Raw genomic sequence first — 18181 nt, forward strand, 5'->3', positions numbered from 1 at the left:
CCAAGATGCCCCCAGCAGACCTCCACTCGGGCCCTTGGACCTCCACTAGTGGGTCACATGACCACTCCTAAGCTACTCACTAGCAAAGGAGGATGACTAGAACTACCTTGTTGAAACCAGGATTGTGTTACTTGGAAAGAAGGATTAGCTGTTGAGTGAGCAATCAACAGTATCTAATAAAATTTTCTCACATAGTAAGGTTATTAAGACAATAAATTGAGAAACAGTAAGGTCACAGCCCACAGTGGGTATTTAGTATTTAGTAATGTTTACTATCCCCAAGAACTGAAACTATTGAGTAATAAAATCTAATTCAATAAGTATTTTTTGAGTATTTACAATGTATGCTAGGGTTAAAATTAGTCACTTCTACTTAAATTAATTGTTAAATAAGCATAATTGCTCAATGATCTCTAAACTTTAATGAACCATTGAAGGTTTAAAGAGGAGTAGGAGTCTTTTCTTTACCAAAAAAAAAGGAAATCTGTACATATAAAAAGTATACAATGAAGTATATATTAAGTATAAGATTAAAAAATGATTTTTTTTCTGATACTATTTTAATCCAAAGAATATTTAAGGATATGTAATTAATTTGGAGCTTTTAATACATTCAGATAATTTCACCAAAGATTTGTTGTTGTTTGGCGGTGCCCGAGGCATGGCTAGGGATTGAGGCGTAGGTTATCATATAATTGAGTTTCTCAAGGGCAGGGATTATATCTTCTTCATTATAAGCATTGCTATAGGTAAGCAATGCTTTTGTTTTGAATGAGTGAGTGAAAGAAGGAGTAATGACACCTATCTTCATTTTGCCTGGTTGTCTATTCTAGCCATTAGAAAGAGATATCAACTCCAGCAAACATAGTTTTCGAAGTACTTTATGCCGGGCAGTGTGCTAGGTGCAGAGGCAATGAGATGAAAAGATACAGTCCCTTTCCTGTAGGAGCTCACAGCCTAGTGAGGAATAGGCTAAGAGCTATAATCGAGGTAGGTACAAAGTGCTATAGGACTATCTTCTTCTACTGTGGAAACCGGGGAGGGCATCCTAGAGGAAGCGCTGTTTCAGCTGGTTCTAAAAGTTCCGTACACACTCTCTAAGTATAAGAATGGGGATCATTCTGGGTAGTCTGGTAAATGCATGAAGGTAAATGAAACTAGGTGCTGATTCTACTGATGGATGGTAGTTGTAACTTAAGACATGAAACCTAAGGTCTAAGTCATTAGAAGAGTAGTCAGTGCCACATACCTCAGTTGCATTTGTGTGTATTTTTCAATTATGTTTGTATTTAAGATAAGTACCTCCACATTTTAGAACTTTTTCCACTGTCCTTGACAAACATGATTCTTTTTAGAAACATATTGAAAGCATAATATCATATGTTATCTTTCTGGCAGATGATGACTTATGAGTGGTATTTACCCAAGATGGCCAAACATTTACCAGGTGTCAAGTTTCCTGGGAACCGGTGGAATCCTGTGGAAGGAATATTACCTAGTGGAATGGTCACATTTAATCTTTATCATTTTCTTGAAATAAATAAACAGTAAGCATTCTTTTCATATAATAGCTTTTCTAAAATCTTAAGCTTTTCTAAAATTGTTTGTGTAGCAGCTGTGCTTCATCCAAAAGACCAATTTTCTACACCTATTTCCCTGTCACCGGTGAGATTATCTTTGTAATTAAATTTAATATCTGTGCATAAATGAGGCCAGGCAGAAATAAATGTTATTGTTCTGGGTAAAGGAAAAATAAAGACAGATTAGTAAGAATAGCAAATAAGATCTTCATACAATTCAGAGAAATTGGAGATGTGCCTGCCTACTTGAAATCATTGCAGGTGGATCGCAAGCAATTATAGTTTCCCCCTGATCAACACCATGGCCCCCTTTTAAGTATAATGCAAATGTTTTCCAGGAATAATCACTATATAAAAATAGCTTAAAGATTTTTTTCTAAAGGATAAGGCATTTTTATAAATAAGAAAAACACCTACAGTTATGCTGGTTGAGATAACATATGAGAATTGTGAATACCATACTTGAGAACGTAAAATTATTCATAGTTAAGGTCAAGAATAAATAGCTCCTTTGGTGGTATAGTGTTGAGCGTTTTTCATGTCTGTGAAATGCTTGGGATTGTCCAAAGTGTGAAGAAGAAAACTTATCTCAGAATTTCTGTTCTCTTATAAAGGGGACTTCAGAAATTATCTTTGTAAATTCCAAAGTTAAACTTTCCCATACTAAGAACATAATGATGTGGTAATTTTGTGTTCAGAGCCTGACGATACTGTGGCTCAAAGGAAAGTAATGGCAGAGTTCCCATCGTGGCTTAGCAGTTAGTGAACCCAACTAGCATCCATGAGGATGAGGGTTCGATCCCTGGCCTCACTTATTGGGTTAAGGATCCGGCATTGCCGTGAGCTATGGTGTAGGTCACAGACGCTGCTCGGATGTGTCTGTGGTATAGGCCGGCAGCTACAGCTCTGATTCGACCCCCAGCCTGGAAGCCTCCATATGCTGCAAGTGAGACCCTAAAAAAGACAAAAAGACCAAAAAAAGAAAAGCAAAGAAAGTAATGGGTATAAAGTTGCTGTGAGAGTAATATTAATTTTCTATTTTGGAATAAAATAGTAACAACAATTAACATCTCCAAACAGGCATTACTCAGTCAGTTTTAATTAATTCAGCCTCGTAAACATTAACTGAATCTACTATGTTCCAGCTTGTATTAGGCCCTGGCAATAAAGTGAAATTCAGTTTCAAGTCTGAGTAGACTACAGCCTGGTTGTATACATACATAGCTGAGAATACAACTGGCCATAATACAGTGGAGTAAGCTCTCTACTAATAAAACCTTGTAACATGTGAGACAGTAAATGTTGATTGTATGTTCACTGAACAGATGACTTAATTGACCATATAAGCCAAGTGTTCTGGGAGCATGGATAAGGAAGAAGTGAGTTCTTCCTGGGACATTCATTCAGTATTTATTTAATAAATCTTGGGTATTCAAAATACCCAACACCTATAGTAGCTGCAGATGCGTGGGTGTATCAGCTGGCAATCGTGATGATACTGGTATAGATGAAATGTTTAAGCATATTTCACTTAGCATAATGCCTGAGATACATCCCAGTTGTTGTTATGTATCAGTAGTTTATATCTTTCCATTACCACGTAATGTTCCATTGTAGGGATATACTATACTTTATTCATCCACCTGTGGAAGGACATTTTGGTTGTTTTCTAGTTTGGGGCATTTGTGAATAGAGCTGCTATAAACATTTATGTACAGGTTTGTGTGTGAATATGTTTTCATACCTAGGGGTGGGATTATTGGATTGTTTTCTTACCATTGAGTTTTAAGAGTTCTTTGTATATTTAGATACAAATCTTTTGTCAAATATGTGATCCGGGGAGTTCCCATCATGGCTCAGTGGTTAACGAATCCAACTAGGAACCATGACGTTGCAGGTTCAATCCCTGGCCTTGCTCAGTGGGTTAAGAATCCAGTATTGCCATGAGCTGTGGTGTAGGTTGCAGACTTGGGTCAGATCCCACATTGCTATGGCTCTGGCATAGGCTGAGAACCTCCATATGCCTCGGGTGAGGCCCTAGAAAAGACCAAAGGAGGAAAAAAAAAAAAAGTGATTCATAAATATTTTCTTCAGTCTATATAGCTTCAAAGTGTCTTTTGCAGATAAAAGGGTTTTTTTTTTCCCAATGAAATCCAATTATCATTTCATTTTTTTTCTTTATGGATCTCATACCTAGGGGTGGGATTATTGGATTGTTTTCTTACCATTGAGTTTTAAGAGTTCTTTTAAGAGGATTTCTTTTCGATCTCATATCTAAGAACTCTTTGTCTAATGACAGGTCACAGGTATTTTCTTCTAAGAGCTTTATAGTTTTGTGTTTTACATTTCAGATCAATGATCCATTTTGAGTTAACTTTTGCAAGGTAGGGTACTTAGAACAAAGGTCTCCTTTTGCATATGAATGTCATATTGTTCTAATATCATCTGTTGAAAATGTTATTCTTTCTTCACTGAATTGCATTTGCACCTTTTTCTATGTTTACCCAAAAAATCCTTCTGGGTTTTTTGATTGGTCTTAATTTGATGAGCATTTTCACAGTGTATATATTCTTTTATCCTTTTGCTTTTAACCACCCATATCATGTTTAAAATGGGTTTCTCATAGAAAGCACATGTCTGGGTCTTGTTTTATTATCCAGTCTGAAGTCTAGTTCTACATTGTTAATTCAGACCATTTGCATTTAATGTAAATATTGATGCATCTTAGATATATGTCTATAGTTTTATTTTTTGTTTTTTGTTTGGTCCTGTGGTTTTCATTCTCCTGTTTCTTCTTTCCTGCCTCCTTTTGGATAATTTGATTTTTTTAGTATTCCATGTTGAATTATTTTTACTATGTCTCTTGGTAAATTTTTTCAGTGATTGCTCTTGGAATTACAGTATACATACATACTTAACTTTCCATAATCTACTTAGTACTTCAAGTGGACTGTAGAAACCTTAGTAGCATGTAAGACCCTGTAACAGCCCTACTTTTGATTTTGTTGTCATATATATTAGACATGTGATAATTTTGTTTTCAATCATTATACATATATTTTAGAATTTAAGAGAAAAAATAGTCTAAAATATTTGTCTAGATGTTTACCAGATCTGTTGCTCTTCCTCAATCCTGATATTTCAGGGAGTTCCCGTCGTGGCGCAGTGGTTAACGAGTCTGAATAGGAACCATGAGGTTTCGGGTTCGGTCCCTGCCCTTGCTCAGTGGGTTAACGATCCGGCGTTGCCGTGAGCTGTGGTGTAGGTTGCAGACGCGGCTCGGATCCTGCGTTGCTGTGGCTCTGGCGTAGGCCGGTGGCTACAGCTCCAATTCGACCCCTAGCCTGGGAACCTCCATATGTCATGGAAGCGGCCCAAAGAAATAGCAAAAAGACAAAAAAAAAAAAATCCTGATATTTCAGGTTTCTCTCTTGTATCATTTCTCTTCCATCTTAAGATATTCCTTTAGCATTTCTTTCATGGCAAGACTGTTAATAGTGAATTCTCTTAGTTTTCCTTTTTCTGAAAATGTCTTTCTTTCACCTTCATTTTTGAAGGATATTTCTGGATATGGAATTCTGGGTTAATGATTCTTTTTCCCCCCTTCACTTTAACAACATTATTTTATATCCTCTTGACCCACATAGTTTCCGGTAAGAAATCTGCAGTTATTCAAGTCATTGTTTCCCTGTGTGAAATGTATTGTTTTTCTCTGGCTGCTTTCAAGGTTTTGTTTTGTTTTGTTTTGTTTCCTTTAGTTTTTAGCCATTTGATTATGATGGATCTGGGCATAAATTTCTTTGAGTTTAACTTAATTGGAATTTACTGAGTTTCTTGAATCTGTAAGATTATATCTTTCACAACATTTGGGAGCGTTTCCAGCATTATTTCTTTAAATGCTTCTTCTGCTCCACATCCTTTCTCTCTCCCTCTGGGACTCTGCTGACACCAGTGCTAGATCTTTTGATGTTTTTTGATACTGTCCCATGGGTGCCTAAGATCTTGTACATTTTTAAAAATATGTTTTCCTCTTTGTTTAAATGACATAATTTCTCTTTTTTGTCTTTTAAGGTTTTCTTGTAGTATAGTTGATTTACAATGTTGTGATCATTACTGCTGTACAATAGGGTGATTCAGTTATACATACACACACATCCATTCTTTTTCATATATAATTTCTCTTGACCTGTCTTCAAGCTCACTGACACATATACTCTTTCTAAAATTATATGAAGCCCGCCCAGTGGAGGAGTAATGGGAATTTGCCCCCGATTCAGAACCCCAGCTCCTCTCATTAGCAAGAAGTGTTCCCCTTCCTCATAGTTACAGGAACCAGCTGCCCAGCTGCCACTGTGGAACTGTGCTTCTGCCTCTGCTATGGGCACAGTATTGCCTGGTGCCCAGGGAAGGAGAGAAGGGAAAAAAATCCAGGGGCTTTCCCCTGCTTCTCCAACCCTTGGAGTTCCTTTTCCTGCTCCTTGGGCTAGGGAGAAAAGTGAGGGGCTTTTCCTGGAGCTCCATTTGTCCTCAATTTTCAGATGCCTGTTAATCTTCTGATTTTTTCTTTTAAAAGATAGTTGTTAATATTGGTATTTGCTGCACACAATAAGAGAACGTGCGTTTCTTGTCCTCATGTTTGAAGAACCATGGGAGTTGGAGGAAGGGTGGCTGTGGTTGAGTGGGCACCACAGTGGTATATATTCTGGGCTTTAGGCTTCCTTTGAATCTAGGCCAGGTAATCCTGGAAGGGGAAAAGTGGTAAACTCACCACCGATTTGCTGGAACTTAGAATTCTGGTTTCTTCCCTCAGTCTGCTTTCTACCATTTACTTTTCGGAGTCTTCAGATAGCTGTCCCATGTTTTCTGTTCAGAAATTACAGTCAGAAATTACAGTGAGAGAGATAGAATAGAATATGCTTACTCTATCTTCCCAGAACCAGAATTATATTATATTTTACTTTATATCAGATATCTCATTTAATCTTAAACAGCTCTGAAAGGTAGTTAACACCAATTTTACTGATTAGGAGCCCAGACTCAGGTAGTTAAGTAATTTCTCCTAAATCATAGGAGTAATAAGTGATGGGAAAAATCTAAAATCTATGGCAGAAGTGTTTTGTTTCAATGTTTATGAAGTTTTTTACTTTCAACTAATTTCTCCTAATATGCTCTTTTTTTTTTTTCTACTTGGTAATAGAAGTAGAAAAAAACTTATGTATACATCACAAATTAGATGTTTTTGAACCAGGCTTACTTAAACCATTTCTATTACTAATTTTTTGCAGGATTTGAATCTCCTAATAGTTAATTCAAATTGAATTAATTTTATTCAGCAAATGTCGTGTATTAGCTATGCATCATACTATGTGGGATTCGGAGTTAAATCAGAGATAGAGCCCCTGTCCTCAGGATGCTTCTGGGCTACTCAGAAAGACTTATAAATGAAAATAACAAGTTCAATAAAATAATGTTAAAAGAGATTAAAAACAAAATGCAATGGAAATTCGAGGAAGGAGAGACTACTACTAAGTAGGGACACAAATGAAGACATATTTATACCTATAAAATTAAAAAGCTATCATATAATATGTATATTTATACATGAGGCAGAACCCCAGAAACTTGTTCCCAAGTGATTCCTTACAATGTTACAAATGGGTAGGTTTTATCATTTATGTTTGTATGCTTTCTGTTAATCCTCCAAACAGCTTTTTTTTTTTAAACACTAATGTAAATTTAAAGCAATATATTTGGGAGAGGTTTAAATAAACCTAAGTGTTCACAAATGATTTATTGGTAACCAAGGTCTAAAGAGTCAAAAATGACCCTTTGTGAGTTACATTTATTTAACATTTAGAACTTTCAGTTAAAAATACATATTTTTCTGTTTTCAATAGAAAAGAAACATTTGTTTGCATAGGAATTCATGAAGGTGACCCAACCTGGAAAAAGAACTATTCGCTCTGGCCATGGGGTTCTTGTGACAAATTAGTTTCTTCGGAGATTGCATTCAACCCTGAGGAGTGGATTAAACTTACGAGAAATATCTATAACTGGACTGAAGAATATGGAAGGTAAGAAGAGCAGTTATGTTTTCCATCAGCGTATAGCCTTTAAAACCTACTAAATTTTGAAATGCCTTTTAATTTTTTCATATTTTTGTTCTTTTTCTCAATGAGTTGCTAAGGTTGTTATTTGTTGCACACAGATAAAGAGAACGTGTATCTCTTGTCCTCATGCTTAAAGAACCATGGGAGTTGGAGGAAGGTTGTGGTTGTGGCTGTGGTTGCGTGGGCATCACAGTGGTGAGACACATGCCACCTTCCACCCCCAGCTCTCGTGATGCTACATAGTCCGCCCTCCTATATCCCAGACCCTAAAAGTGGAGGAGATTCGTTAAAAGGCACTCACTCTGTTGCCCGTGGTAACAAACTTGCCTAAGTTTATTATCCACATGTATAAATTTGTCGTTTTTGGGTTTGTTTGTTTGTTTGTTTGTTTTTCTCTTCAAGAATGGCAGATCATTTCCCTGTGGGGAAGAGTAGGATTGAGTAACTTTTTCTTCACAGTTGTTTGTCATCAGCCTCATCTGTTGTTTTGGGCATGATCAGTCTTCCTGGAAGCATTTCTACCCAGAGTTGACTCTCTCCCATATGGAAAATGAGTCTCTATCTAAAGAAAGGTGTCTCCATTGTCTGTTTTTTAAATTATTAATTATTGAAAGATTAGATAACTATGGCTTATGATTCAAGAACAACAGTCAAAATCATATGAACAAATGCTACCAAAGTTTTTTGAGTCAGTATGAGCAAACAGTTTCTGTACACCAGCCAGAGCTGGATAAGGAGTTCTATATCCAGCTGTCTGTGACTATTGTGAGGAAACGTTAGAAAATCACCTGTTCTCCAAACAGCTGATGACAGTACAGCTACACAGCATCACTCATTATCTCCACTCTGTCAAAAGAGATACATAATAAGAGTAATTTTAATTAAGAGGGAAAAAAGTCAGCAAATGATGTAGCCAGTGTTCTTTGAGCAGCATCCAACTCCAGCAGTGATTTATCAAAGCCAGGAGTCCCCTCTCTTCACAGTTTGATGGCTCTTAGCTGTGTCCATAGAATGACTGAGGCCTCACCCCAACCCCACTACCCACCTGACAGTTCTCAGGAACAGCTGGCTCCCCAGATGCCTTCAGCCTCTTCCCATTAATCTTTTGTTTGATCCCCTGAGGCACTGGAGCTTCTTGTGGAGATTAAGAACACATTTACCAAAACTTCAAATTCCTAACAATCACATTTTTCTAGCAGGATAAGTTTGTTATTTTGGTCATTATCAATACTTCAAAATGCAGCCTATTTTATTTGCCTCTTAAGATTATGTATATAAAATAAGAATGACATAGTAGCAATAAAGGTAGCTGGCAGAAAAATATTACTGTTTTCTTGTAACTACAGGTTTGATCCATCTTCTTGGGAATCTGTGGCCAATGAAGAGATGTGGCAAGCAAGGTGACTAATTTATACTTTTGTGTTTGCAGTCTGTTTTTAATGTAGCAAGGAAGTAGCCTGTGATACTTTTGATTTGGGGTACAGGGGTGCATGGTGATAATAAAAATAATACTGGAGTTCCCTGGTGGCTCAGCAGGTTAAGGATCCAGTGTCATTGCTGTGGCACAGGTTCGATTCCTGGCCTAGAAATTTGCACATGCTGTAGGTGTGGCCAAAATAATAATAATAATATTTATGCAGTTATTTTGTTTGAGGCATTGTACTAGTCATTACACATGCATAATCCCATTTCATCCTGTCAACAACCTGTAGAGAAGTTATTATCTCTGTTTTACAAATGAACAAACTAGAGGTAAAGTGGTTGCTTGTCCAAGGCCACACAGATCTAGCAATAGAGTCTAAAACCCACATCTCTTTGATTATGGAACATTCATAATGCCTATGCTCTCCTGCCTCAACTAAACCCAAGCAAGTACCTGAGAAGAAGTTGATCATTGTAACCCTGGCTGTCTGTGTAATGTGCTAGCTAATTACTTAAGCAGTTATTGAATACTCCCTAGAGGCCAGCACTGTGCTAGTCATGGAGCTACATATATGACTAGGACACAGTTCCTACCCTCAAGGAGTTCAGTCTAAAGGAGCAGACAGACATGTTAAAAGAGATGTGACTACTAATGTGTTAGATGCTGTACTTTCTTGTTTTTCCTGTGTGGAACACTTCATGGTGATGCTGTTGATCTCTTATTATTTTAAAATATTCAAAATAATGTACTTCTAATAGACTTTGGCCTAAATATTAATGTGGAAGTCCTAAGGGATACAAACAGGGGTACCAAGTACATATGAAGTAATTCCTTCAGTAAAAACGTATTGATGCCCTGGAGTTCCTGCTGTGGCGCAATGGCTGACTGAGTCTCTGGGAGTGCTGGGACGTAGGTTCCATCCTCAGTCCAGCACAGTGGATTAAAGGATCCAGCATTGTCACAGCTGCAGCGTAGGCTGCAACTGTGGCTCGGAGCTGATCCCTGTCCTGAGAACTCCATGTGCTTGGGAGGTAGCCAAAAAAAACAAACAAGTTGATGTCCACTCCAGGCCAGAGATTGCGCTTTGCATCAAGAATTGAGTTAGGGTATTAAAGGGCTTACATACATTTAAAGAGGTTTTTTTAAAAAATTGTTAAGAAATATGGTTCTTGACAAAATAACAATTATAAAAAAAAAGAATTTTTGCAATAGTCTTTTTGAAAAAGTTAGAAGATTGCATATTTCAAGTGATGAACCTAGTTTTAGGAACAAATACTTTGAAGAACTAATCAAAGATATACTGAATGTTTGCACAATTCTTCACTGTGATTGAGTGTGGGAAAGCTGGGGGAGAAATCACATAAAAGAAGAAAGCAGGTCATTATTCAGACAGGTATTGATTTAATTGGTGTGCAGAATACAATATGGGTGAGTTCATGTGGTCAAAGAGTCCAGCCACCTTTGAAGAACTGGTCACACATGGTGTGGGTACCTTCAGGGGTGTGCTGACAGACTCAGCAAGTTACACCCTTCCCAGCTGCTCCTACACAGTGAAAAAGTACATTGGGAGGGAAATGATGTACAATAGTGATGACGAATGTAAGCTTTTTTCTAAAAGATTTGGCAATCAGTGTGAATGCAGTGTCTTGGGGTGGCGGGGGGAGGCTTACTGTTGGTTCAGAGTAGACTTCTTGTGACTATGAGGGGAATGAAGGGCTTTGTATGTTCCTTATTAATGGAAAGGTCTGGCAGATTTAGCTTTGACTGTGAAATTGACATGAACACTTTCCCACTCCCAGGATGAAAACTCCGTTCTTCATCTTTAACCTGGCAGAAACCACAAGTTTGCCTTCAGATGTGAAAGCTCAGCTCTACACTCACGCATATAACGTATGTTGTGCTTTTATATATATAAATGTATTTGGGGGGAGAGTGGTGGTGACAGTTTGGAATGGAGAGGGAGGTGTGTCACAGTAGAGTTTTTACTTTTTTGTTTCCAGATTTATTTGGCATTTTATAAAGCAGTATAAATGGAAAAGTAGTCATGCGTATCACGAATAACATCTAACATAAATGGCTGTGGTCAGCAAAATAATGCATATACACACACACACCCCCCCCAAAGCAGTCCATGTCCTAACCTCCAGCACCTGTGAATATATGATCTTACAAGGCAAAGGGCACTTGGCAGATGTGATTCAGGATCTTGAGGTCGGGAGATGATCCTGTGTTATCCAGGTGGGCCAGTGTGATCACAAGGGGCCTTATAAGGAGGAGGCAGAAAAGAAGATGTGGCATTGCAGGCAGAAGTCAGAGAAAAGATTTGAAGATGCTACACGGCTGGCCTGGAAGACGGACGAAGGGCCGTAAGTTAGGGAGTGCAGGCAGCCTCTGGAAGCTGGAAAAGGCAAAGAAATAGACTCTAGAGCCTCCAGAAGGAACATAGCCCTGCTGATTTTATAAAAACTTTGATTTTATGCCTTTTGACCTCCAGAAGTATAAGATAATAAATGTATAGTGTTTCAAGCCACTACAGTTGTGGGGATTAGTTAACAATAGCAATAGGAAATGAATACAATGGCTTTATCTTAAAAACACAAGCTCTGATGGGTTGCCTTTATGCAAAAGTCACGACTCTGGCTACACTTGAAACCATGGGCTTGTGGCTGGTTGAGATTTCATGAAAGAGTTAAAGGTTCCTGGAGAGTGGCTTCATCTTCTCACATGGTCCCAGGAAGCCAACCAGCCTTCAGACCAGCCATGTTAAGGCTCTTACTCAGCTGGTCCTCTGTGATGGGAAGGGGAGTACAGAGCAGAGGCTTGCTGTAGCAGGATGTTAGCAAGCCCCTGCTCTTCTGGGGTTTCTATCACTGGGCTCTTCCTCACCTTCAGAAGTAGTCTTGGGGCCTGCTGCATGAGAAACAGACATCCTGGTGAAGGCCAGTGAGAACAGAGCCCAGGAGCTGGATGTCTGAGCAAGTGAGGAGGTATTTCTGCTGCCTCTGGGCTGCTTGTCTACTCAACCAGGGCATTTGTTTGGTTCTGAGTTAAAATAGCTGGGAGTCCAATTACTATGACAGGTTTGGCTCCTCAGTTGTATGCTCCGTGGCCCATTGTTTAGCCATTCATTCATTCATGCACAGAGCATTTATGGAGCACCCAGAGTCTGTGCCAGATACTGTGCTGCATTGTCTCTGCTGTCAGAGAGGTACAAGCTGGAGAGGGAGATGGAAGAGAAAGTCCTCAGTTAGTTGTTAGTTCAGCCTCGCGAGTGATGTGAGAGGTCTGCAGAGGTGCGGAGGGTGCAGAGAGCAGCACGAGTGCACTGCCCTGGAGAGAGGGAGGGCGGGGGCTCTTACACAGGAGATGTCATCGCAGTGTTGTTTTGAAAGATCAGAAGGAGCTGGTCAGACAGATGGTGAGGCAGGATAGTGAGGGAGTAGGGGGAGGAAGTCTAGTCTATAAGGAGGGAACCATAGAGAAAGGCAGAGCCCTCCAAGCTGCCCCCTGGAGGTCAGCCAGGAACTGGTTACAGGAGGCAGGCAGCATGTAGAGGTCTACCTGGCAGTTGAAAGGTCCAGGTTCAAGGCCTGCTCCTCCATTCCTTGTCAACTGTGAGCCAATTAACCTTTCCAGACCTCATTTTTTCTTCAAAAAAAAAAAAAGTACACTGTAAACTTTATAGATTATCTCTCATATCCTGGTCATGTCATATCCTGTTCAGCTCTAATACCCTGTGATTCTGTGAAAAACAAGGAGTATTTAGAAGGGAGAAATCTGAGACTTTACTAATATTTTATACTCTCATCAGTGATCTGTTCCACGGTCAGTTGTTAGGCCACTACTAAAGCTAGTTCATGGATTTATTGTCCCTTTGGGCCTGTAAGCATTACTTTTTCCAGTAAACACGGGTCTATAGCATAGTCTATAGGTATCTCCTTCACATGCATCTTCAGATGTGTGACATTGTTTCCTAAACAAACGAGGCCAGATACTTGATGGTTCAACACAAATCACCCCCAGGACAGGTTTTTCAAGAATATTCTTGTTAGGTATAAATACTTTCATTAGCATTCACATTACCCTGCTCTACAGCTTATACAGAACATTAAGTTCAGGTGGGGGAACAGGAACAATCCCTGTATCTTTAGGAATACATCTGATACACTGATGCTGTCCCCAATAAATAGAATATGTTCCATTAAGACTAATGTCACAGTGATACAAACATAGAGGAGGAAATATAATTCTACATAATGAGAAATGACTATTAACTTCTTAAGATACATGTGTCTTGGAGTTCCTCTGGTGGCTCAGCAGGTTAAGAACCCAAAATACTGTCTCTGAGGATGTAGATTTGATCCCTGGCCTTACTCAGTGGGTTAAGGATCCGGTGTTGCCACCACCTATGGCGTAGGTCACAGATTCAGCTTGGATCCTGTAATGCTATGGCTGTGGTGTAGGCTGGCAGCTGTATCTCCGACTTGACCCCTAGCCTAGGAACTTCCATATGCCACAGGTGCAGCCATAAAGAAAAAAATTTTTAAAAACCTGTCTTTAATGGGCCAACTTCAGAATGAATTGATGAGACATCAGTAACAGAGTTCTAGAAGAAGGTAGCATGGTTGTTCTGATGTGTTAAGACTCTGGCAGGGAGGTCAGCAGTGAGCTTCTTACTCTCTGGAGCCATTTGGAGACATGCTCACTCAAGTGCTGGCATCTGGCTTGCTTTCCAAAACCTTAGCAGGATTTTGTAAACTTGCAAAAGAAAAGAAGCTGAGCAGTTTCTGAGCACCTACTTTGTGCCGGGCAGCCTGCCATGTCCCTCATCAGAGAGAGGCTTGGAAAGAGAAGGAATGGATATAATAAAGACTATAAGGAAAGGTAGAGAAATTTTGAATATTTTACCAAGAAAATGAAAGGGTAGGAGGCTGACTTAATAGCTCTGATGTCTATGAAATTGCAAGGTGACTCTTTCCTATTTTATGGAGTGAAGGAATTAAGAGGCAAATAGCTTTGGCATTCCCACTGTGGTGTCCTGGGATTCTGCACCGTCTCTGTAGCACTAGGACACAGGTTTGATCCCCAGCACAGTGGGTTAAAAAGGATCAAGCATTAACATGGCTGCGGTGTAGGTCGCAAATCTGATCAGACCAGATCTGATCCCTGGCCTGGGAACTCCATATGCTGAGGGACGGCCAAAAAAGAAAATCACTTTAAAAGGCAGTTTGAGGAATTTAAGGTTATTAATATCAAAATGACATATCAAATATGGATTGGGGAATTTTTCATGGGGATGTTGTTTTGAAATAGATCAGATATGTATTTGCTTTGGAGGAGGAGTTGGGGAAATAATGTAATTGGGTCCCTTTCAACTGAATGATGTAATGAGTACAATTCTAATTCAAAAAGCCCTTGTCCCTGGAGAAAGCGTCATTGCTTGTCCTGTGCTCTCATGGAGGCTACTGGTTAACTCAAGTGCCTGTGGATCTGACTGCAATTCGATAATCCCCAAGAAGGCTGTGAAATTCCCAAATAAGCAAGTGTAATGTGCTGTTTTGTAGATTTGCACCTACTTTTGGTGGTTTATTTGTTAAATTTTCATGTTTTTCCTCTGGAAAATGCAGTATTAAAGATTCTAACTCTATCCAATTAATACTGTCTCTGATACTGAAAAACAAGATCTGAATTCCTGTGGGCAAAATTTTAATGATGAAAACTGTAATTTTAGGACTCTGTGAAGATTTTCAATATCTCACTTTAAGGATGTCTCTTGAATTCTGTTATGCCCAGCCTGTTCAATGCTGGATTTGTTTGAGTTGGTTTATTGTTGCTATTGTTGTTACTGTTGTTTCTAATGTAGACAGAAATGAATGTGAAAATGCGGGACAAAATTTAAATTTTCTTTAAGTCCTTTTTCTACTCGGTTTTCTAAAGAAAGCCAATTTTTTTTTCTCTAGTAGCTAAATTTAGAATTTCAGCCTTTCTGCCTGTTGAGTAAACAGCTTTCCATGAATTAGAACTAAATCCTTTTCCCTGAACATCTTTCTGGAGGAAGAGCATTTTGTCCTGACACAGGGTGTCTTAGGTTCCCTCTGCAACATCCGAAAAACCCCAGAAGCAGTTTTAGATGAAGCACATTTGCCTCCTGCTACTGTAATAATTACAGTACCATCCCTGCATTTTCTGCATGGCCTGCCAATGATTAGATTTTTACTGAGGGCTGCTTGGGTGTTTCCCCCTACCCCCATGTGTTATTAATTCCTCTGTGTTTTCTGTTTTTTGAAAAAAAAAAGTCAAGGGATGACAATGGCATACCAACATGTTTGCTATCTTCCAGCTTTATAAGGAGATTGTCTATTTACGAAAGGAGCACCCAGTGAACTGGCACAAGAACTATGCCATCGCCTGTGAGCGGATGCTGCGCCTTCAGGAAAGCGGTGCAGACCCTGAAGTCTTGTTATCTGAAACCATCAGACATTTCCGTCTCTACACCCAGAAAGCACGGAATGATCCACAGCTGGCTGATATTTCAGCCGCGCTAAAGCACCTAAGAAAAGAACTGCAAAGTCTGAGAAATAGGAAAAATGTCTGATATAGCAAACTGTGAAAAACCTGCTCGGTGTTCAGCTTCCAAAATTCTGAAGTCCAGAACTTTTTCCTCCAAGAAAAGAAATGGTATAAAAAATGGAAGACTCATCTGTCTCCCATGTAACACGGTGCAGCAGTACTGTTTCACGGGGGTCTTAAGAATGGACGTGCTATTTATGCAAATTCTGTTTAGCCCATGTTACTGAATTAGCATTTCAGTGAGAATATTGTGAAAAATCTTCCTGCTTTCACAATCTCTAGCCAAATGACTTGCTTGACTAGATTCTAGAAGAGAATGAACTATTTTTATATACTTAAAATATTGACATGAATCTTAAGGGCCCTGCTTATTGGAATTGGTATTGAAGTTAAATTCTTAAAATACTAATACCAGAGCAAAGACATTCGCTGTTTCCCAGAAGTGAAATCATTTTTTTCCATTTTTTTTTAAGAATGAATCTTGTTACACTTCAAGTTAGAATTTTTTTTTTTTTTAAGTAACTGTGGTTGTTACATAATCTCACACTTCAAGCTAAAAACCAACTGGGTGATCTTTTGAAAGAAGTTGGGGTTTTGTCTTAAATCATTCTTCGAAATCACTAAAAAATTCAGCTAATTGTTTGCTTTTTTCAGTTGCTTAAACTGATTGGCAAGTAAAAAGGATTTTGTCGTTCCTTAATTAATTTTATATTCATGTTTTACTTCTATTTGGGCTCATAAATCTGGGCCCAATAATTAGTAGGCTCCTGCTACTAATGCCAAAAAAAAAAAAAAAAAGCGGGGGTCAGGGGTAGGGAAGTGATTCAATAAATTCATTTCTGTTACAAGCATCTTTTATACATATTACTAAAGAGAACATAGTAAGAAATGCAAATAATAGTTCTTTATTTTATTATGACAGTTAATTAATAGCAACCTGTTTTAATGAATAAAGTCACTCAGAGTCCTTCAGCACTTCCTAAGTAGAGGCCCGAATCCGTAGGGATTCTTTTCCCCCCAATTGTATAGCTCCTAGACTCCAAGCACTATATAGGCCCCTGTATAGAAATGCTCACTAATGAAGAGGGAGGGCTAGAAGCTTGTCTGCATTCAAAGATCACTGGTGAGTCATTCAGCAAGAAAAGGCCCCTTACCAGGAATAGTCACAGTTCCGTGGCATTGTACTAGCGAAAGCGTCTGATCAAAGGTCTCCTGTGGAGCTTGCATGGTTCCCTTTCATACTACGACCATAATTAAAACCACTAATTCTCTTTTAAAATGCTGCAGGATGCCATGTAGGCATCTGTCTGGAGTGTCCTTTGTGATGTCATAAGCTGTTAAGGACCAGTGCCAAGGGCTTTTGAGTGAAATGCCAGTCATGAAGGTGCTTCAAGACAAGGGTGCCTCTAAAAGCTTGACAGGGCCTTGACTGCACAATTCGAGCTGAATTTGCCCCTTGTCAGCTGCCAGTAAATAAATCTCAAAGGGGGAAAAGCTGAAGTTTCATTACCTGATCCATGGGGCTTTGTTGGTTTTGGCATCACACAGGGGAAGCTCTTGCCCCTCCATTCTCTGGATTTGAAGATGTCCATTGGAGCCTGCAGTGCCTGGACAGGGTTCAGAGCGGAACCTTTTGAAGAGTGTCAATAGTTGTAACAGTTCAGCTGTTAGGAAGACAAATAAATGGAGGAGCTCATTAATCCGCTTTTGGCTCTCAGTGCCTTTTGCCCTTTTATCACAGCCTTATTAGGCTCCTACTCATCTTGAACCAGAAAAAAATGAATTGAAGTTGTTGAGTACTAATTGGCAAAGACTTTTAATCATGGGCCAAGAACTTTCACTGACTTGAAAGTAACTTCTCCACAGGGAAGAACCAAAAACCTGGTTTACCTTAAAACAAAAACCTGTTGGAGTTCAGTGTGGTGTAAAAATTTAAGGAAGCATCAATAAATTGTCTAAGTTGATCCATTTGAAAGAATTGTGTAAGATTATGATTTCCACTTTTCTTTTAAACAGCTACAATAAAATTCAAATATACGTTCCCCAGAAATGCATTGTCTTTAGTTGTTCAGGAAAAGAGATTGTGTGCATGTGTGAGATGATCTTACTGGTTTTTGAACATCTGTATACTGTATATGGAGTAATATGTGAATATTCATTTCAGCATCTACATACACATCTGGAATGGAGGAATCTTATCAAAAGTAATATTTCCTATTTATAGGCTTAAGAATGGCAAATAAGGGCCTCTTTTTGAAGATATCTGCATTTTAAATGTGTGTCTAGGAGTTCTCTCATGGCGCAGTGGATTAAGGACCCAGTGTTGCCACTGCAGTAGCTTGGGCCACTGCTGTGATGCGGGTTCAACCCCTGGCCTGAGCACTTCCACATGCGTGGATATGGCCAAAAAAATAAAATAAATGTGTCTATACTGTGGTGCTACATACATACCTGAATATGCTCTGCATGTTGACTGTTGTCAGATGGTGCACAGATTA

General features: G+C 39.0%; 1 protein-coding gene across 6 annotated transcripts in view; it reads left to right on the forward strand.

Annotated features, from left to right (window-relative positions):
• Positions 1-17658, forward strand: part of TMEM260 (transmembrane protein 260) — a 62971-nt gene extending 45313 nt beyond the window's left edge. For all 6 annotated transcript variants that reach the window (XM_047767426.1, XM_047767422.1, XM_047767421.1 and 3 more), the window contains 5 exons: positions 1399-1547; positions 7478-7654; positions 9037-9090; positions 10913-11003; positions 15454-17658. In XM_047767426.1, coding sequence (XP_047623382.1) covers positions 1399-1547; positions 7478-7654; positions 9037-9090; positions 10913-11003; positions 15454-15708 — 726 coding nt within the window. In that variant the 3' untranslated portion in view covers positions 15709-17658. The remainder of the gene's footprint in view (positions 1-1398; positions 1548-7477; positions 7655-9036; positions 9091-10912; positions 11004-15453) is intronic.
• Positions 17659-18181: the final 523 nt, after the last annotated feature.

Source organism: Phacochoerus africanus, chromosome 2 (genome assembly GCF_016906955.1).
Source record: "Phacochoerus africanus isolate WHEZ1 chromosome 2, ROS_Pafr_v1, whole genome shotgun sequence".
In the NCBI taxonomy this organism is placed as follows: Eukaryota; Metazoa; Chordata; class Mammalia; order Artiodactyla; family Suidae; genus Phacochoerus; species Phacochoerus africanus.